The sequence below is a fragment of the Dendrobates tinctorius genome, unplaced genomic scaffold (genome assembly GCF_039654945.1).
Source record: "Dendrobates tinctorius isolate UK_male_01 unplaced genomic scaffold, ASM3965494v1 ptg000056l, whole genome shotgun sequence".
NCBI classification, from domain to species: Eukaryota; Metazoa; Chordata; class Amphibia; order Anura; family Dendrobatidae; genus Dendrobates; species Dendrobates tinctorius.
Window position 1 is genome coordinate 11,180,452 of NW_027361724.1, and position 20,084 is coordinate 11,200,535.

The 20,084-nt window shown below is 42.7% G+C and overlaps 1 protein-coding gene across 1 annotated transcript in view; it reads left to right on the forward strand.

Annotated features, from left to right (window-relative positions):
- The window catches only part of ITGA4 (integrin subunit alpha 4), a 238,913-nt gene that overhangs the window by 106,698 nt on the left and 112,131 nt on the right, over positions 1-20,084 (forward strand). Inside the window, exon 10 of the mRNA XM_073577489.1 lies at positions 6,318-6,426. Within this exon, the coding sequence (XP_073433590.1) occupies positions 6,318-6,426 (109 nt within the window). The remainder of the gene's footprint in view (positions 1-6,317; positions 6,427-20,084) is intronic.

Sequence of the window (20,084 nt, forward strand, 5' to 3'; positions counted from 1 at the left end):
AATACTAATCTGGCTGCGCCGGCAGGGCACAAGCCAGAAAAAAAGGCTCCTCTATCTACTCCTATATAGTGTTTGCAACCAACCAATGTTGATGGATACGGATGGATGCACACTAATAGGAGAAGAAAAAATGAGCTGCACTCAAAGACAAATATGTGTGAGGCAGTGACGCACGTTGAGCGTCCTACAACCAGACGTAGCTGCAGGACACTCTACTCAGCGTGAGCTGCACTCACACACAGTCAGAGGCCTCTCAGACAGCCGTCAACAGTGCAGCTAAGTGGGCACTGGCACTGACAGGCTGCAGAAAGGCTCCGCTGTGTACTCCTTTATAGTGTTTGCAACCACCGTAGATGGAGACGGATGGATGCACACTAATAGAAGAAAAAATGAGCTGCACTCAAATAAAAATATGTGTGAGGCACTGACGCACGCTGAGCGTCCTACAGCCAGACGTAGCTGCAGGACACACTACTCAGCGTGAGCTGCACTCACACACAGTCAGAGACCTCTCAGACAGCCGTGAACAGTGCAGCAAAGTGGACACTAGCACTGAGAGGCTGCAGAAAGGCTCCGCTGTCTACTACTAGTGTTTGCAACCAACGTATATGGATACGGATGGAAGCACACTAGATTGAAATTATGTAAAAAATGCAGCTCAAAAAATAAAAGATGTATGAGGCAGCAGTGATCACACTGGGTGGCCTACAGCCTGACGTGGCTGCAGGACCCACTCCACAGCGTGAGCTGCACTCACACAGCCCTTGCAGACAGCTGTGAACACTGCTGCTAGGGCAAAGAAGGCTACAGTGGTGGTTTATGTAGCCTGGGTAAAGCACTAGATGTTTGGTGGAATCGCTATTTCTAACTGTCCCTCACAGTCTTCTACAGCAGCCTGTCCCTAACTGAATTCACAGCAGAGTGACCAGAAATGGCGGCTGCGGTGGCTTTTATAGTGCATCATGACATCATTTCGGCAGCCAATCACAGCCATGCCAATAGTTAACATGCCTACATGCCTAACAGGATGTGCCCACATTTCGGAGGATTCCCATTGGCTTAATCAAAGCAAGCAGGCTCATAGCATGATGGGAACTTCCTATTCCGATTCCGATTCCGGAATCCGATATGAAAAAAGTATCGGAATTAAGTATCGGAATTCCGATACCGCTAATATCGGCCGATACCCGATACTTGCGGTATCGGAATGCTCAACACTAATCATGGGGCAAAATCTTGCTTCCATGTTTAATTGGAAATTGAATTTGTTTTATTTTTTTTTAGCTAATATTTTGTTTCATATTATTTAATTTTTACTTTTCATCAGAAATTAATTGTCCTAACAGGCAATTTAAAATAAACAGCCATATGCTCATTTAATGAAACCTGGGCTGTCTGCCTGCATACGGCACTGCCATGCATGGCATCACAAGGATCAAGCTACGTTCACACGTAGCGGAAATTACCGCCAGAATTCCGAATTCCATTCCGCGGGAAAATCACATTTTAAATTCCCGCGATTTTCCCGCGGAAAAACTAGCATTTTGCAAGCGTTATTAGCTTGCAGAATTGCTAGCGTTTTCCAAGCGATCTGTAGCATCGCTTGGAGAACTGATTGGCAGGTTGGTCACACTCGTCAAACATAGTATTTGACGAGTGTGACCCACTTTTTACTATTGAGGCCGCCTATAGGGCATCAGTAGTAAAAGATAGGATGTAAAAAATAATAAAAATATATATATATTGTTATTCTTACCTTCCGGCGTACCTTCCCGCCTCTCTCCACGCTCCCGGTCCCAGTAATCCTTTGCGAGAATTACCGCGATGACGTCCGTTCTCGCGGGATCGCAAATTCTCGTGGTCATTCACGATGACGTCGTGCGAATGACCACGAGACTTTGCGATCCCGCGAGAATGGACGTCTTCGCTTGCAAAGTATTACTGGGACTGGGAGCATGGAGAGAGGCGGGAAGGCTGCGCGGGACGCCGAAAGGTAAGAATAACAATATTTTTTATTTTGAATTCTATTTTTTACAGGGATATGGTACCCAAAGCCGGGAGGACAGTCTCCTCTCCTCCGGACCGTGGGTACCATCCGCAAATGTTCTGCTTACTTTTCGCATGGTGTGCACAGTCACATGCGAAAAGTAAGCAGAACAATGCATTCCTATGGGTGCGGGATCGCCGCGATTCCGCTAAATTAATGAGCATGCTGCGTTTTTTACCGCGAAGCGATTCCGCCGCGGTAAAAACCGCAGCATTAGCAAAGCATTGCGGAATCCCATAGGAATGCATGGGATGCTTATTTTTCGCATTTTCGCTGCAAAATCGCACGGTTAAAACCACCGCAAAAACGCGTAAAAAAGCCACGTGTGAACACACCCTTACTCAATTTGTCTGTCAACGTTTTCTTTGATCTGCGCTTACTGTGGCTATGTATTGACGTGTTAGGCTATGTCAACGCATTGCGTTTTGCAGCGTTTTTTGCTGCATTTTATTAAATGCAAATGGAAAGCTGCTTTTTACAGTAGCAGCAAAGGCGACCAGACTTCAGAAAACTCATGCATGTACTTGATTTTTTTTTGTTATCCTGACTGAATTTTTAAGATCCGCAGTATGTCAATTCGTTCAACGGTTTTCTTTCCGAGTCCGTCATGACAAAAGATCGGATTGCACTTGGACCAATGTATTCTATGAGGCCGTGCACATATCCGAATTGTTTGTTCCAAGGAAATAATGGCTTCATGCCTGAGTTGGATCTAATTATCAGATCGTACTTGACTATGCAAATCAATGAGTCCTTGGAAAAAAAAAATCGGATTTCAATCGGATGACATCTGAGTGCAGTCCAATTTTCACGGACTGACAGAAAGAAGAAGATGGAGACTTTTTTTTTCATCTTCTCCTCATCTGAGAAAATCAGATCAAACTATGATCAGAGCGTGAGTAGCATAATCTTCTCGATTCTCTCGTGCAGAGCTGGAGTTCTAATAACATACTCATATTTCATCTACTAGTGAGATTAGTATTCACATAAAATCCATTCTGGCCTAAAACATAAAAGAATTGTCTTTGTATCTTCATGTCTACGTTTGGAAATGTCCGTGTTCACCATCTCGGAGTATTTGCTCAGCTTACATAAGACGTTAGCGTTAAATGACAAATACTTCTCATTCCATTTCTACATTCCGAGAACTGAACTCTGATGCAGAACGCCTGTTCCAGTATGAATGTAACTTTGTTACTTTGTTCCAGAAATGATAATGTTACTGCGATACTTATGAATAGAAATATTTTTTTCTGTTGCCCAGAGTGCGTTTCCTTCCTTTCTCGGTGAATATCTTGAAATGTTTGCTATGAGATAAGATAAAGAAACATCAGTATGAAGCCTGATAAAATTCAGCTGCTTGTTGCAAAGTATCAGATAGCAGAGCCTCGTGCCCTGGGCAGCGAATCAAGGAAATGATCAGCCTTATCTAGGGTTTAGATGCAGATAGTGGAAGAGATTTTTGTATTGCGCATTTCCTAATTTTTCCACTCTTAATAAAAGACCATTCTCAATATGTATTTTTTTTTCATTTAAACTGTATATACCACTTAAAGGCTTTTATTTTTTCTCCCAAACATTGTGGAGATATGTGTTTTTTGAAACTTGCATGCAAGTTGCCTCTTAACCTAAGAGGGCATTAAAGCTATGTTCTCACACAATTTTTGCTGCATTTTTTCCTGCTGCCAAAATCTGTTCTCTTGACAGTAAAAACACTGTATGTTGCACCAATTTTGCGGCATTTTTTAATGCTTTTTTTACACCATTTTTGAGTTGCGGATTACGTGTGCTCTGTCAGGTGATTCATGACCTTTAGTTATCTTGTACTCAGAGTCTCCCCCCCCAGAGAAAAAAAATATCTATTCTTCAAAATGTCGCAGAATTTCAGAGCAAAATATACTTATTTCTGATGGAAGAACTGGTCTCTTATTCAGGCAGCTTGTGGTTCTGGCAGCTTGAATCACCTGACAGTTTCCCGTTAGAGGGAATCTGTCACCAGGTTTTTGCTACCCCATCTCAGAGCAGCATGGTGTAGGGACAGAGACCCTGATTCCAGTGATGTGGCACTTAGGCTAGTTTCACATTTGCGCTTTTGAGCGCAGCGATGGCCTGCGCATGGCCGCTGCCAAGCCCCGCCCCCTGCCGCGCCTCCGCCGGTAGCTCCGCCTACCGGCGCATGACGCTGCATGCATCCTGCGTCCCCTATCTTTATCACTGGGGGCACAGGCCGTGCGCAGAATGCGTTTGGCGGCGCATGCGTCCTTTTCACGATGCGCCGAGCGCAACTAAACTGCAGCAGGTTGCGTTTGGCGCTGGTCGGCACACCGTGAAAAGGACGCATGCGCCACCAAACCCATACTGCGCACAGCCTGCGTCCCCAGTGATAAAGATAGGGGACGCAGGATGCATGCAGCTTCATGCGCCGGTAGGCGGAGCTACCGGCAGAGGCGCGGCAGGGGCGGGGCTCAGTGGCTGTGCGCAGGCCGTCGCTGCGCTCAAAAGCGCAGATGTGAAACTAGCCTTACTTGACTACATTTTTTTTTTTTCAATTCCTAGTTTTTGCGGATGCAGATCTAGCAGTTCTCTGAATGCTGAGCTCTGTAAAGCCCACATCACTGATTGGAAGCTTTCTGTGTACACTGTGCATAGGCAGAAAGCTGTCAATCAGTGGTACAGGTGGGTTATACAGAGCTAATGAATGTGGAGGACTACATGGCAGCAGGCTTACTAATCCTTTATTGATAATCTCCTGCTGATAAAAACTACATCTGAATCAGAGACACATCGCTGGAATCAAAGTCTCTGCCCCAACATCATGCAGTTCTCAATAAGTGGCAAAATCCTGGGGACGGATTCCCTTTAAAGCTTAGAACCTTGCGATGTATGTTTACAGTTTTCACAACAAAAGCATACAGCAGCACTCTGTATACGCTAAGATGTATGCAGACGTAGAATATATGAAATACAAGAAATAGAGGGCGCTCCTAGTATAGATCAGACAGTTAATATGGAATATAAGTGTGAGCTGTTACACTCACCTCATCCTACAGTGCAAGGCAGGCACAAAACTGGGGATTGTGTGTAATTACTCCAACTGCTGCAGCTATGTGCACTGATTCCCTGGGCTTCTGAGCATCGGAACGTTGATCTGACAATATGGAGCAAAAATATGTGCTAGATGAATACTGCCAAGCTGAGGATCCAAGAAGGTAAGCATATAAAAGTTTTGCGATGCGCTTTGTGGCTGATCAGACCCCTTCATCAGGAGTAACAAAACAATAAATTGCCCGTGACCTTTATACAGGTCTCAAAGGGACGCCACAGGCTCAATATACACAATGGAAAAAAATATATAAAAGAAATAATCTAAAATACAATATTGCACAACCCTATAGGGTTGTCACAGGCAATTTCCTGTTTTGTAATACCTGATGAATTGGTCTAATGGGCCCCCGAAACGCGCAGTTCAAATACAACTTTTACATACTTATCTTCTTGGATCCTCACCTCCTTGGCAGCGCTCATCTAGCCCGTATTTTTGCTCCATGTCATCAACATATAATATATGAAATATAGATTGCATTGCTTCGATATAGAATATCCATATAAAATGAAGTAGTTAGAGCCCAAATTTGCCAGCTCCTGTGAGCCCACCAGCCAACACAAGACAACCTTTCTCTGATAGAACCCTAGACCTAATATTTATCAGACATGCCTCTACAGGACTAAAAACCTACAAATTGAAAGGATCAAGCACATAAATTTCATACAATCTTTGTAGATATCAGAGTGCCGCTATATTCTGATGTTTGTGTATTATGCAGTCATAGCAGCCTGCACCTGTTCACACTTTTTGTAAGAAGTTTCTGGTCATTTTTTTGTTTTTTTTCCTATGAACAATTTTCACCTTAAATGGGTTAATGTGTGGCTTTTAACATGGGAAAAAATATGTATCAGTTTGTAAAAAAGAGTTAGTGTTTAATAGTTTAACAGATGATTTTTTTTTGGTTCTGACACATGATATCGTGTCACTGTGTCCAACACGAAGGATAGATTATTTCATGCAACTGTGAGGATGTCACGAAAAGAACACCTCAGCCATTGTAATCCCTGAACTATTAAACAGCCATATTGGTCTTTACTGTTCTTTATATCTTATTGTTTCTCATTTATGTAGCACAGATTTCAGACATTGGACAGCAGGCGGTCATGCTATGAAAAGTATAAAAAGTGTAAATTGACATGTAACTTTCATACCTTCCTCTTACAGGCGCAGATGTCAGAACTTGATCATGAACTTTCTGGCAGCGACTTATACGCAGCGAGGTTTGGAGAAGCAATAACCAATCTCGGAGATCTTGACAGTGATGGCTATGAAGGTATTATTATTATTATTATTATTATTTTACCATAAAGTACCAATATATTTTATTATGTGCAGTAGTTAGGACTGTATCCTGCAGGGATCTGTTATGTGATAAATGATTTTGATTTATCATTAAAGGACTAGTATTTTGATGACCTATCTATAGGTTATCTATAACACATTGATGGAGGGTCCGATATTCGGCACACCCACGAACCGCGGTTTCTGCTTTAATGTAAAAAAAATGTATGTAGCCAAAACAGTAAAGCTCCAAGCATTGACTGACGGCCGGCTTCTCCTGGGTGCTGCATCTTACCTCCCATTCACTTGAACATGAGATAAGGTGTAATACCCAGCAGTGACCACTAAACAATAAACGGAGCTGTCCCGTTCGAGCTCAATACATTGTTTACATCCAGACGTTGCTTGAACTGATAACAGCTGATCGGTGGGGATCAATATGCCACTCCCAAACAACCCCTTTAAATGGGTTGTCCGGGACTTTAACATTGATGGCCTATTTTTAGGATAGGTCATCAATGTCTGATCGGTGGATATGCAACACCATGCAACTCTGCCGATGAAATGTTCTATGTGATCAACAGCAGCTGAGACTGCTCAGTTGTGGAACTGCACTGCGCAGCTGTGTTGACGTTATAGTGACCGCGGCCGAGTACTGCACATCCGACACCCCAAATCAATAGGGCAGTGCTCAACCACAGCCAATATTCTACCGACAGAGCTGTGCAGCTCCATAACTGAGCAGTTCTGGCCGCTGTCGACACCAGGAACAGCCGATTGGCTGGGCTGCCGGTTGTTGCACCCCCACCGATCAGACATTGATGACAATCCCTTTAATTATAATTGATCATTTCCGTTTATGATCTGACCTACTTAGTGCTGCACAGATCATCCCAATCTCTGTAATAGAACGGGTTGCTGCATCCAAACTATTTTGAACTCCTACATAGTCTGACGGGTAAACTTCTTCATAGCTTCATGTGAAATTAGAGCCTTGTGAAGGTTCAGTCGTTCCATATTAGAACGCCATACAAATTCTGCAGGACATGATTACTAAATTGTCATAGAAATCCTTTTCATTGTGTAAGAGAGACTGCTTGATTTTTATTATTAAGGTTTAATGGGTGCTATGTAATCATTTAAGGGAATCTGTCACCTATTTTTTCGCATATAAGATGCGGCCACCGCCACCAGGGGCTTATCTACAGCATTCTGTAATGCTGTAGTTAAGCCCCCAATGTAATCTGAAAGATAAGAAAAACGATTTACATTATACTCACCCAGGGGGCGGTCCAGTCCGGGTCCGATGGGTGTCGCGGTCCGGGTCCGGTGCCTCCCATCTTCTAGTGATGACGTCCTTTTCTTTGCTTCCCATCGCGAATCCGGTGCAGGCGTATTGCTCTGCCCTGTTGAGGGCAGAGCAGAGTCCTGCAGTGTGCAGGTGCTGGGAAGGGTCAGAGAGATCCAGCGCCTGTGCACTGCAGTACTCTGCTCTGCCCTCAACAGGGCAGAGCAGTACGCCTGCGCTGGAGCCGCGACGGGAAGCAAAGAAGAGGACGGATGTCATCGCTAGAAGATGGGAGGTGCCAGACCTGGACCGCAATACCCATCGGACCCGGGCCAGACCGCTGCCCTTCCCGGGGAGTATAATCAAACTCGTTTTTCTTATCTTTCAGGTTACATCGGGGGCTTATCTACAGCATTACAGAATGCTGTAGATAAGCCCCTGATGGCGGTGGCCGCATCTCATATATGAAAAATAGCTGACAGATTCCGTTTAAGGGAAGGAATTCAGAAAGAAAAGAAAAAAATACATTGTTTTTTTTTACTACTGAAAACAAAATATCTGGGTAAGAAATCACATTAACCAAAAAATAAAAACCACAAAATAGGCTTACAACTAACGGTATTGAAACTATAGAGGAACAACGTAGCTGAGCTGTCTCTTGTGAGAAATGGGTGAGGTGTGTCTTGTGGGTTTGCACTTCTGACAAACTGCTCTGCTTTTGTTACTTCTGACTCACAGATAGAAAGAGACAGCTAGAAAAAGTTCTACATAGAATTGTTCACATGCCGGCGGATTGACGCTTGTGTTATATTTCACAACCTCACATCTTTTCCATAGATCTCATCATCATGTTAAAAAAAAAAACAACTCCTGATAAAAAAAATTACCAATCGATCCTTAGAAAAAACAACTTATGCTGCGAGAAAGTCAAGACGTAATATTTTATATTCTTATATTTAATTATTAAGCAAAGATTTAGAAAAGGAACAGAATATGTAACATTATCACCTGAAAGTGGAGGGTGCAGATTAGTCCTATCCTTCAGGCTTATATTCCAAATATAAATGGTATTAATGTGATAACTTGCCGGTATCTCCAACATTAACTGTCAGGTATATTTATGGAAACCTGCAGATGCTCTTAAAATGCTGTTACTTTTTTTTTACGATACATTTCTATCTAATATTTGCTATTGGGTCTTAAGAAATAATCAGTAGATGATAGCTTGTTACTTATTTTAATTTGTCCTCTGGATACACATTGCATATGGAAAGGGCGACCCGAAGTGACCCTTGACTAAACCCTTCTAGACCATGAGATATTCTCTTTGGATTTCTGCCGCGTCGTCAGACAGGAGCTGATTGGATAACCATAACCATAGAAGGGATAACAATGGAGGCTTATTATCATGGCTTCAAGCCCATTCCTTTCATTTAGGGCAGTTTCACACGTCCAGATAATTCCGGTACCGGAAAAAACGGTACCGGAGCTATCCGTGTCCGTGTGTCTGTGTGCATACGGAGGTCATCCGTGTGACATCCGTGTGCTGTCCGTGTGCTGTCCGTATGCTGTCCGTGTGTCCGTGTTTTTGAAAAATTATTTTTAATGTTAACCCTTTGACTTTTAAAAGCGCACACGGATCGCACACGGACGGACCCATTGACTTGCATGGGTCCGTGTGATCCGTGCTGTTGCACAAAAATGGACATGTCAGCGTGTTTTGCACACGGACACACGGTCCGTGAAAACACGCTGACATCTGCATAGACACATTCATGAGAATGTGTCTACGTGTGTCAGTGTCTCCGGTACGTGAGAAAACTGTCACTACACGTACCGGAGACACTGACGTGTGAAACTGCCCTTACACGAGTGTCGTTTTTGGGACAAAGCTGATCCCCACCTCAGGGTGTGTGGATGGGAGTTCTTCAACATTTTGACATAAAGCCCAGAGTTTCGAGTGATTCCTTACAGTGAAGTGTGACGTACTCCCGGAAGAATCTTGCAAACTGCTCCAAGATGTTCCAAGTTTACTTGGACCACTAGCCGGTATTCCCCCACTGAGATGCAGTCATTCTCGGAGTTTCCAGATCTTCACATTTAACCCTTAAGGCTTTTACACCATTGAAGGGACAATAAACTTCCATGCATTCACAGGGAATCCTGTAATAATAATATTAATCTTTATTTCTATAGCGCCAACATATTCCGCAGCGCTTTACAATCCAACCGTTCATATACAAGTAATAAGGAACTACCTATCAGTTTTGTCATTAACACTCTCATTTCTGAATATTGCTGCTTTGTGTATATAGACAGTTTGTTTATGTGCTTATACTTTGAATCTTAAATATTCTTATATGTGTGTTTTATTGTAAATAATGGTGGTAAATGAATTAGTTATATAGACACTTTTTTTCTGTCATTTCTTGTCCCTTTTTTGCTAGATATTTGTTTGTCGTCTGAAGTTAAAATGTCTGCACAATGCATACTTTTTGTACTTGATTTTCTTTTTACTATGTTTACTTTTGTTTTTTGTGTGTTGGTCGTGTTTGCCTGTTTTGACTCTTTTCTCGCATAGAAACCCTTCATTTTATTATTCCTCTGTTAAAAGTGTATGTGTTAACAATGTGTATTTCATTTTTGATGGCCTCTTTTGTTGTTGCATCCTTGACCTTACAAATCATGTCATTCTAGACGAAATCTCGGAATCAAGTGATCTATGAATTACTTGGCTTCTAGTATTAAACAGCAACAAAAAATTCAGATATTTACATTATTAAAAAAAAACATTAAAATAACACTGGAATTTAAAAAATAAATAAAATACTGACACATTTATATGTATTTTTGGAGGGAATATATTCTGCTATGTACACTCACTGGCCACTTTATTAGGTACACCATGCTAGTAACGGGTTGGACCCCCTTTTGCCTTCAGAACTGCCTCAATTCTTCGTGGCAGAGATTCAACAAGGTGCTGGAAGCATTCCTCAGAGATTTTGGACCATATTGACATGATGGCATCACACAGTTGGCGCAGATTTGTCGGCTGCACATCCCTGATGCGAATCTCCCGTTCCACCACATCCCAAAGATGCTCTATTGGATTGAGATCTGGTGACTGAGGAGGCCATTTGAGTACAGTAAACTCATTGTCATGTTCAAGAAACCAATCTGAGATGATTCGAGCTTTATGACATGGCGCATTATCCTGCTGAAAGTAGCCATCAGATGTTGGGTACATTGTGGTCATAAAGGGATGGACATGGTCAGCAACAATACTCAGGTAGGCTGTGGCGTTGCAACGATGCTCAATTGGTACCAAGGGGCCCAAAGAGTGCCCAGAAAAAATTCCCCACACCATGACACCACCACCACCAGCCTGAACCGTTGATACAAGGCAGGATGGATCCATGCTTTCATGTTGTTTACGCCAAATTCTGACCCTACCATCCGAATGTCGCAGCAGAAATCGAGACTCATCAGACCAGGCAACGTTTTTCCAATCTTCTACTGTCCAATTTCAATGAGCTTGTGCAAATTGTAGCCTCAGTTTCCTGTTCTTAGCTGAGAGGAGTGGTACCCAGTGTGGTCTTCTGCTGCTGTAGCCCATCTGCCTCAAAGTTCGACGCACTGTGCGTTCAGAGATGCTCTTCTGCCTACCTTGGTTGTAACGGGTGGCAATTTGAGTCACTGTTGCCTTTCTATCAGCTCGAACCAGTCTGCCCATTCTCCTCTGACCTCTGGCATCAACATGGCATTTCCGGCCACAGAACTGCCGCTCACTGGATTTTTTTTATTTTTCGGACCATTCTCTGTAAACCCTAGAGATGGTTGTGCGTGAAAATCCCAGTAGATCAGCAGTTTCTGAAATTCTCAGACCAGCCCTTCTGGCACCAACAATCATGCCACGTTCAAAGGCACTCAAATCACCTTTCTTCCCCATACTGATGCTCGGTTTGAACTGCAGGAGATTGTCTTGACCATGTCTACATGCCTAAATGCACTGAGTTGCCGCCATGTGATTGGCTGATTAGAAATTAAGTCTTAACACACAGTTGGACAGGTGTACCTAATAAAGTGGCCAGTGAGTGTAAATACATAGTTAGCGACAAATTTCAAAAGCCAATAAATGAAATTGCAATTTTCTATTTTATTCTTAGAGCTAGCCATGTGTTTTATTATGGGCTCGTGAGCACAACCGAACAATTGTGTCATACGAGTGCTATCACACTATGCAGTGTTCCCCAACTCCAGTCCTCAAGAGCCACCAACAGGTCATGCTTTTAGGATTTCCTTAGTATTGCCCAGGTGATGGAATTATTGCCTGTGCAGGTACTGCAATTATCACCTGGGCAATAGAGTTGAGCGACTTTGGTTAGATCGGGTTTCATGAAACAAAATTTGTTTCAGATGGAACTGGTCCGACTAGGGCAAAAAAAGTCGAAACCCGACCCCAATGCAAGTCAATGGGGATTAAAAGTTGGCATTGAGCAGATGACATTCATCCGACTTTTATTTCCCATTGACTTGCATTGGGGTCGGATTTCGGACGAAACTCCGACTTTTTTTGCCCTAGTCGGACCAGTTTCATCTGAAACGAATTTTGTTTCATGATACCCGATCCGACCAAAGTCGCTCAACTCTACTGGGCAATACTAAGGATATCCTGGAAACATGAACCATTGGTGGCTCTTGAGGACTGGAGTTGGGGAACACTGCACTATAGCACTCGTATCTTTGATAGTCTATGGGGCTGTCACATCTTTCCGATTTTTTATTTTCTTCCCTTGGACCAGGTGATCCACAAAAAGAAATGGAGATACCATGCATTGGGTCAAAACTGGCAATGCAGCCTAAGGGTATGTGAAAATAATTCAGACCGCACTCAGATGACATCGGAGTGCAGTCTGATTTCTCACAAAATGGAGAAGGTGGAGAAACTTTTTTGTCTGTTTTCTCAACGTGGAGAAAAACTGAGGCCACTCTGATGAAAGTCTGATTGAAATAATAGGACTGTTTTTCTTGGATGTGGAGACATCGGACGCGCGAATCTACTCTATAAGTGAGCAGCACATAATACAAGTCCAGGACTGTAGGAAACTCACATGGGATTCAGTCTGTGTGAACATTTTAAACATCTAGAGATGGAGGACGCTTTTTACATTAATGGTGTAAAGTGTGTGCTGTTTTATTGAATATAATACTTTTGTATCTGAATGATGACACACTGGAATTAGCACTAGTTTTGGCTTTCTGAAAAGTAATTTTGCTGTGGTTTTTTCTGAAGCCTCTAGAGAACTTGAAGCTTCACATATGAAGAGAGCACGGAAAGTTCAGTATCCTCTCTGCACATTTAGGGCGTGTGGAAGATCTTAACCCCATTTTGTGGCCGATGTTTATTTATTTAAAAGCATCAAGAACCCTGGGGGGTAAAACCTACAGCCAGGAGACAAATCGCTCCAAGACATTTCATAGACGGCTTGTCACTTTCTACAGCTGTCATTACAAGTTTACATAAACACACACTCACCATATGTTCTCTCTACCTCTGTGCAAATATCTGAAGGCAAATGGAAGCACGCCTATTGCCACTTTTAATTCCATTATGTTATTTTTAGGTATTTTAAGGCTCTAATTTAATCTAATAAATATTTTATACTATCAATATTGACTCTTAGGCCGGAGTCACACTAGCGATTAAATCGGACGAATGCAGTGCGATAAAAAATCGCATTGCATTCGTCCCAATGTTATTCTATGTTGCTGCTCCCATCATCCGATTTTTTTATCGGATCGTTTCCTCGGACCGAGACAATCGCAGCATGCTGCGATTGTCACCGATTTTCAGATCGGATTCTCCAATGCAAGTCTATGGGTGCCATAAAAAATCGGATGACAAACGGACCACAAGTGTGACTTGCGATAAAATCGCACCCGGTGTCCTCTAACAAAAGCCGGCAATTCATTTAGCAATACAGTAAAATCACACTGACAGGTTAAATAAAGAAACAAAAGAATAGATATATACACATAGAATACATACAGTGGGGAAAAAAAGTATTTAGTCAGTCAGCAATAGTGCAAGTTCCACCACTTAAAAAGATGAGAGGCGTCTGTAATTTACATCATAGGTAGACCTCAACTATGGGAGACAAACTGAGAAAAAAAAATCCAGAAAATCACATTGTCTGTTTTTTTTTTCATTTTATTTGCATATTATGGTGGAAAATAAGTATTTGGTCAGAAACAAGCAATCAAGATTTCTGGCTCTCACAGACCTGTAACTTCTTCTTTAAGAGTCTCCTCTTTCCTCCACTCATTACCTGTAGTAATGGCACCTGTTTAAACTTGTTATCAGTATAAAAAGACACCTGTGCACACCCTCAAACAGTCTGACTCCAAACTCCACTATGGTGAAGACCAAAGAGCTGTCAAAGGACACCAGAAACAAAATTGTAGCCCTGCACCAGGCTGGGAAGACTGAATCTGCAATAGCCAACCAGCTTGGAGTGAAGAAATCAACTGTGGGAGCAATAATTAGAAAATGGAAGACATACAAGGCCACTGATAATCTCCCTCGATCTGGTGCTCCACGCAAAATCCCACCCCGTGGGGTCAGAATGATCACAAGAACGGTGAGCAAAAATCCCAGAACCACGCGGGGGGACCTAGTGAATGAACTGCAGAGAGCTGGGACCAATGTAACAAGGCCTACCATAAGTAACACACTACGCCACCATGGACTCAGATCCTGCAGTGCCAGACGTGTCCCACTGCTTAAGCCTGTACATGTCCGGGCCCGTCTGAAGTTTGCTAGAGAGCATTTGGATGATCCAGAGGAGTTTTGGGTGAATGTCCTATGGTCTGATGAAACCAAACTGGAACTGTTTGGTAGAAACACAACTTGTCGTGTTTGGAGGAAAAAGAATACTGAGTTGCATCCATCAAACACCATACCTACTGTAAAGCATGGTGGTGGAAACATCATGCTTTGGGGCTGTTTCTCTGCAAAGGGGCCAGGACGACTGATCCGGGTACATGAAAGAATGAATGGGGCCATGTATCGTGAGATTTTGAGTGCAAACCTCCTTCCATCAGCAAGGGCATTGAAGATGAAACGTGGCTGGGTCTTTCAACATGACAATGATCCAAAGGACACCGCCAGGGCAACGAAGGAGTGGCTTCGTAAGAAGCATTTCAAGGTCCTGGAGTGGCCTAGCCAGTCTCCAGATCTCAACCCTATAGAAAACCTTTGGAAGGAGTTGAAAGTCCGTGTTGCCAAGCGAAAAGCCAAAAACATCACCGCTCTAGAGGAGATCTGCATGGAGGAATGGGCCAACATACCAACAACAGTGTGTGGCAACCTTGTGAAGACTTACAGAAAACATTTGACCTCTGTCATTGCCAACAAAGGATATATCACAAAGTATTGAGATGAAATTTTGTTTCTGACCAAATACTTATTTTCCACCATAATATGCAAATAAAATGAAAAAAAAACAGACAATGTGATTTTCTGGATTTTTTTTTCTCAGTTTGTCTCCCATAGTTGAGGTCTACCTATGATGTAAATTACAGACGCCTCTCATCTTTTTAAGTGGTGGAACTTGCACTATTGCTGACTGACTAAATACTTTTTTTCCCCACTGTATATATATATATATATGTGTATACACATACATGTCATAGAGACACACACATATATATATATATATATATATACATTTATAATTCATACAGCACTTCATAGCAGAATAGCCGCTGAAACATTTGCCGGCTTTTGTAAAATCATTCCCCAACCCGACATGAAATGACACATGGTTTACATATAGTTAACCATTTCATTTCATGTTTTTTTTATATGTCTATCACTAATAATTAGATGAGGGTTTTTGTGTAAAATTTTGGAGTTGTAGGTGTTAATTTAAGGGGTTAATTTGTTGTAAAAAATTGAGGGGGAAGCCTCAGTGACGTCAGCAGGAGTCCCCGCAATTTTTTACAACGAATTAACCCCTTAATTTAACACCTACAACTCCAAAATTTTACACAAAAACCCTCATCTAATTATTAGTGATAGACATATAAAAAAAACATGAAATGAAATGGTTTACTTTATGTAACCCATGTGTCATTTCATGTCGGGTTGGGGAATGATTTTACAAAAGCCGGCAAACGTTTCAGCGACTATTCTGCTATGAAGTGCTGTATGAATTATAAATGTATATATATATGTGTGTGTCTCTATGACATGTATGTGTGTGTGTGTGTATATATATACTGTATATATACACTCACTGGCCACTTTATTAGGTACACCTGTCCAACTGTGTGTTAAGACTTAATTTCTAATCAGCCAATCACATGGCGGCAACTCAGTGCATTTAGGCATGTAGACATGGTCAAGACAATCTCCTGCAGTTCAAACCGAGCATCAGTATGGGGAAGAAAGGTGATTTGAGTGCCTTTGAACGTGGCATGATTGTTGGTGCCAGAAGGGCTGGTCTGAGAATTTCAGAAACTGCTGATCTACTGGGATTTTCACGCACAACCATCTCTAGGGTTTACAGAGAATGGTCCGAAAAAGAAAAAAAATCCAGTGAGCGGCAGTTCTGTGGCCGGAAATGCCATGTTGATGCCAGAGGTCAGAGGAGAATGGGCAGACTGGTTCGAGCTGATAGAAAGGCAACAGTGACTCAAATTGCCACCCGTTACAACCAAGGTAGGCAGAAGAGCATCTCTGAACGCACAGTGCGTCGAACTTTGAGGCAGATGGGCTACAGCAGCAGAAGACCACACTGGGTACCACTCCTCTCAGCTAAGAACAGGAAACTGAGGCTACAATTTGCACAAGCTCATCGAAATTGGACAGTAGAAGATTGGAAAAACGTTGCCTGGTCTGATGAGTCTCGATTTCTGCTGCTACATTCGGATGGTAGGGTCAGAATTTGGCGTAAACAACATGAAAGCATGGATCCATCCTGCCTTGTATCAACGGTTCAGGCTGGTGGTGGTGGTGTCATGGTGTGGGGAATTTTTTCTGGGCACTCTTTGGGCCCCTTGGTACCAATTGAGCATCGTTGCAACGCCACAGCCTACCTGAGTATTGTTGCTGACCATGTCCATCCCTTTATGACCACAATGTACCCAACATCTGATGGCTACTTTCAGCAGGATAATGCGCCATGTCATAAAGCTCGAATCATCTCAGATTGGTTTCTTGAACATGACAATGAGTTCACTGTACTCAAATGGCCTCCTCAGTCACCAGATCTCAATCCAATAGAGCATCTTTGAGATGTGGTGGAACGGGAGATTCGCATCAGGGATGTGCAGCCGACAAATCTGCGCCAACTGTGTGATGCCATCATGTCAATATGGTCCAAAATCTCTGAGGAATGCTTCCAGCACCTTGTTGAATCTCTGCCACGAAGAATTGAGGCAGTTCTGAAGGCAAAAGGGGTCCAACCCCTTACTAGCATGGTGTACCTAATAAAGTGGCCAGTGAGTGTATATTCTATGTGTATATATCTATTCTTTCCTTTGTGTTTGAAAACCTGTCATTGGGCTCCATTATATGTCCGTTTTGCAAGCCTGCCAGAAAATCTCGGCAGACGGATGTCAAACAGGATGCTTAGATGCGATTAAAATCGCATTATCACAGGAAATTCGGATGACAGACGGATCCATGGTCAAGAAACCTTTGTGCGATTTAGGTCAGTAAAAATCGGACCGATTAGTTAATCGTTGTGTGTGACTCCAGTCTTACATGAATAGTTGAGAAAGTCGAGTGGATAGTATTTTTTCTGTAGTGTTTACAGCAATACCGATGGACGCAGTATTTTAGTGTAATGTGATAATCAGTACTAGTAGTAATAATTGTTATAGGTTTGATCCATCCAACTACTGGTAGATTAGTAGATAGAGAATCATAGGCATAACTAGGAGGTGTCGATGCACATATAAGAAGACAGCAGTATGATAAAGTGCACACTGTAGGCTGGGATCTTCTTACAGATTTGGCGTTGGGTGAAGGAATTATGTCTCTACATAGAATGGTTGCCTGTTTGTTTACAAAGCATAAATCTGTATTTACACCTCCCAAATTATCAAACTACTCTTCCTATTGAGAACTTATGTACATTTCACCATACCCTGCCGGCATCTGTATGAGAGGGTTGGGTGGAATAGTTGTCGGCTGAACGAGCAATCGGCCAACAGCAATTGCAGGTTTATAGACACCTTTCTTCCGACTTTGCTAAGCATCTGCATTTATTGAAAACTTCTGACCCGTGAGAAAAGTCATCATTAATGGATGACCAGGATCTGATCCATTATCAATAGTTGTAATAAAAAACTCAATTGGCCATATTCAATATTCACATCTCAAAAACAAAGCTAAAGTTGTTATCAGGAGGAGGACCCAGCGCATTCTTGCGATCTATCTGCAGGGGGTTTATATAGATACTAGATGGTGGCCCGATTCTATCGCATCGGATATTCTAGAGTCTCTGTTAAAATAAAAAATAGTTATATACTCACCTCCCGACGGCCCCCGGACTCTTTCCCTCCTCTCACCACGCTCCCGGCATCTTCCGGTCCCAGTAATGCTTAGAGCGAAACACCGCTGATGACGTCGTGCTCTCGCGAGAGTGACGTCATCTCCGGCCCTTCTCGCTAAGCATTACTGGGACCGGAAGATGCCGGGCGCGTGGTGAGAGGAGGGAAAGAGTCTGGGGGTCGTCGAAAGGTGAGTATATAACTATTTTTTATTTTAACAGAGACTCTAGAATATATGATGCGATAGAATCGGGCCACCATCTAGTATTATACTCCTGTTACACCTAGAGCTGCTGTCACTGTTCTGCTGTTACCTAATGTATTGTACTCCAGTTACAGCCAGAGCTGCAGTCACTCTTCTGCTGTTACCTAATGTATTGTACTCCAGTTACACCCAGAGCTGCAGTCACTGTTCTGCTTTTACCTAATGTATTGTAGTTCAGTTACACCCAGAGCTGCAGTCACTGTTCTCCTCTTACCTAATGTATTATACTCCTGTTACAGCCAGAGCTGCAGTCACTGTTCAGATCTTACCAAATGTATTGTACTCAAGTTACACCCAGAGCTGCTGTCACTGTTCTGCTGTTATCTAATCTATTGTACTCCAGTTAATCCCAGAGCTGCAGTCACTGTTCTGCTTTTACCTAATGCATTGTAGTCCAGTTACACCCAGAGCTGCAGTCACTGTTCTCCTCTTACCTAATGTATTATACTCCTGTTACAGCCAGAGCTGCAGTCACTGTTCAGATCTTACCAAATGTATTGTACTCAAGTTACACCCAGAGCTGCTGTCACTGTTCTGCTGTTATCTAATCTATTGTACTCCAGTTAATCCCAGAGCTGCAGTCACTGTTCTGCTTTTACCTAATGCATTGTAGTCCAGTTACACCCAGAGCTGCAGTCACTGTTCTGCTGTTACCTAATATACTCCTGTTACACTCAGAGCTGCAGTCACTGTTCTGCTGTTACCTAATGTAGTGTACTCCAGTTACACCCAGATTTGCAGTCACTGTTCTGCTGTTATCTAATGTATTGTACTCCAGTTACTCCCAGAGCTGCAGTCACTGTTCTGCTGTTACCTAATGTACTCCTGTTACACCCAGAGCTGCAGTCACTGTTCTGCTGTTACCTAATGTATTGTACGCAAGTTACACCCAGAGCTGCAGTCACTGTTCTACTGTTACCTAATTACCTAATGTATTGTACTCCAGAATATGTACAGGACTGTGCCTGTGTAATGAGCAATGCAGCAGTGATGCCTTTAACGGCTGTAATGTGCCTGTACAATAAGCAATGCGGCCGTGTTGCCATGACGACTAAGCAACTGTCACTGATTGGTCGCTGCCTAACTGCCACGACCAATCAGTGAGGTGGGATTTCCATTACAGACAGACAGACAGAATTAGACAATTATATAGTAGATATGAAGGAAGGCAGCGTTGACACCACTCGTGACACTGAGTCTCAAGATCTCTTGACACTGCACGATGCACAGTGATAAACAACTGGGTCCATTGCTTAATATATTGTTTACACAGGCAGACTGCACTTCCGATGTGCACTGACAAATCTAATAGATCCATTATGTCTGCGTAAGCTGTCTTTGTTCCATTTACATAGGGTGAAGTGCTGCAGAGGACAGTGATCTTTCGTGAAAACCAAAAAGATATTTTCACCCAATGAACGTTTTGCTCGTTCGTCAAGTGATCGGCAATCTGTTTAGACCGCATCATTATTGTGAATGTGCGTTCCTAGGGATGTTTGCTTACAATTATCGTACAGTATATGTGCACCTTTAG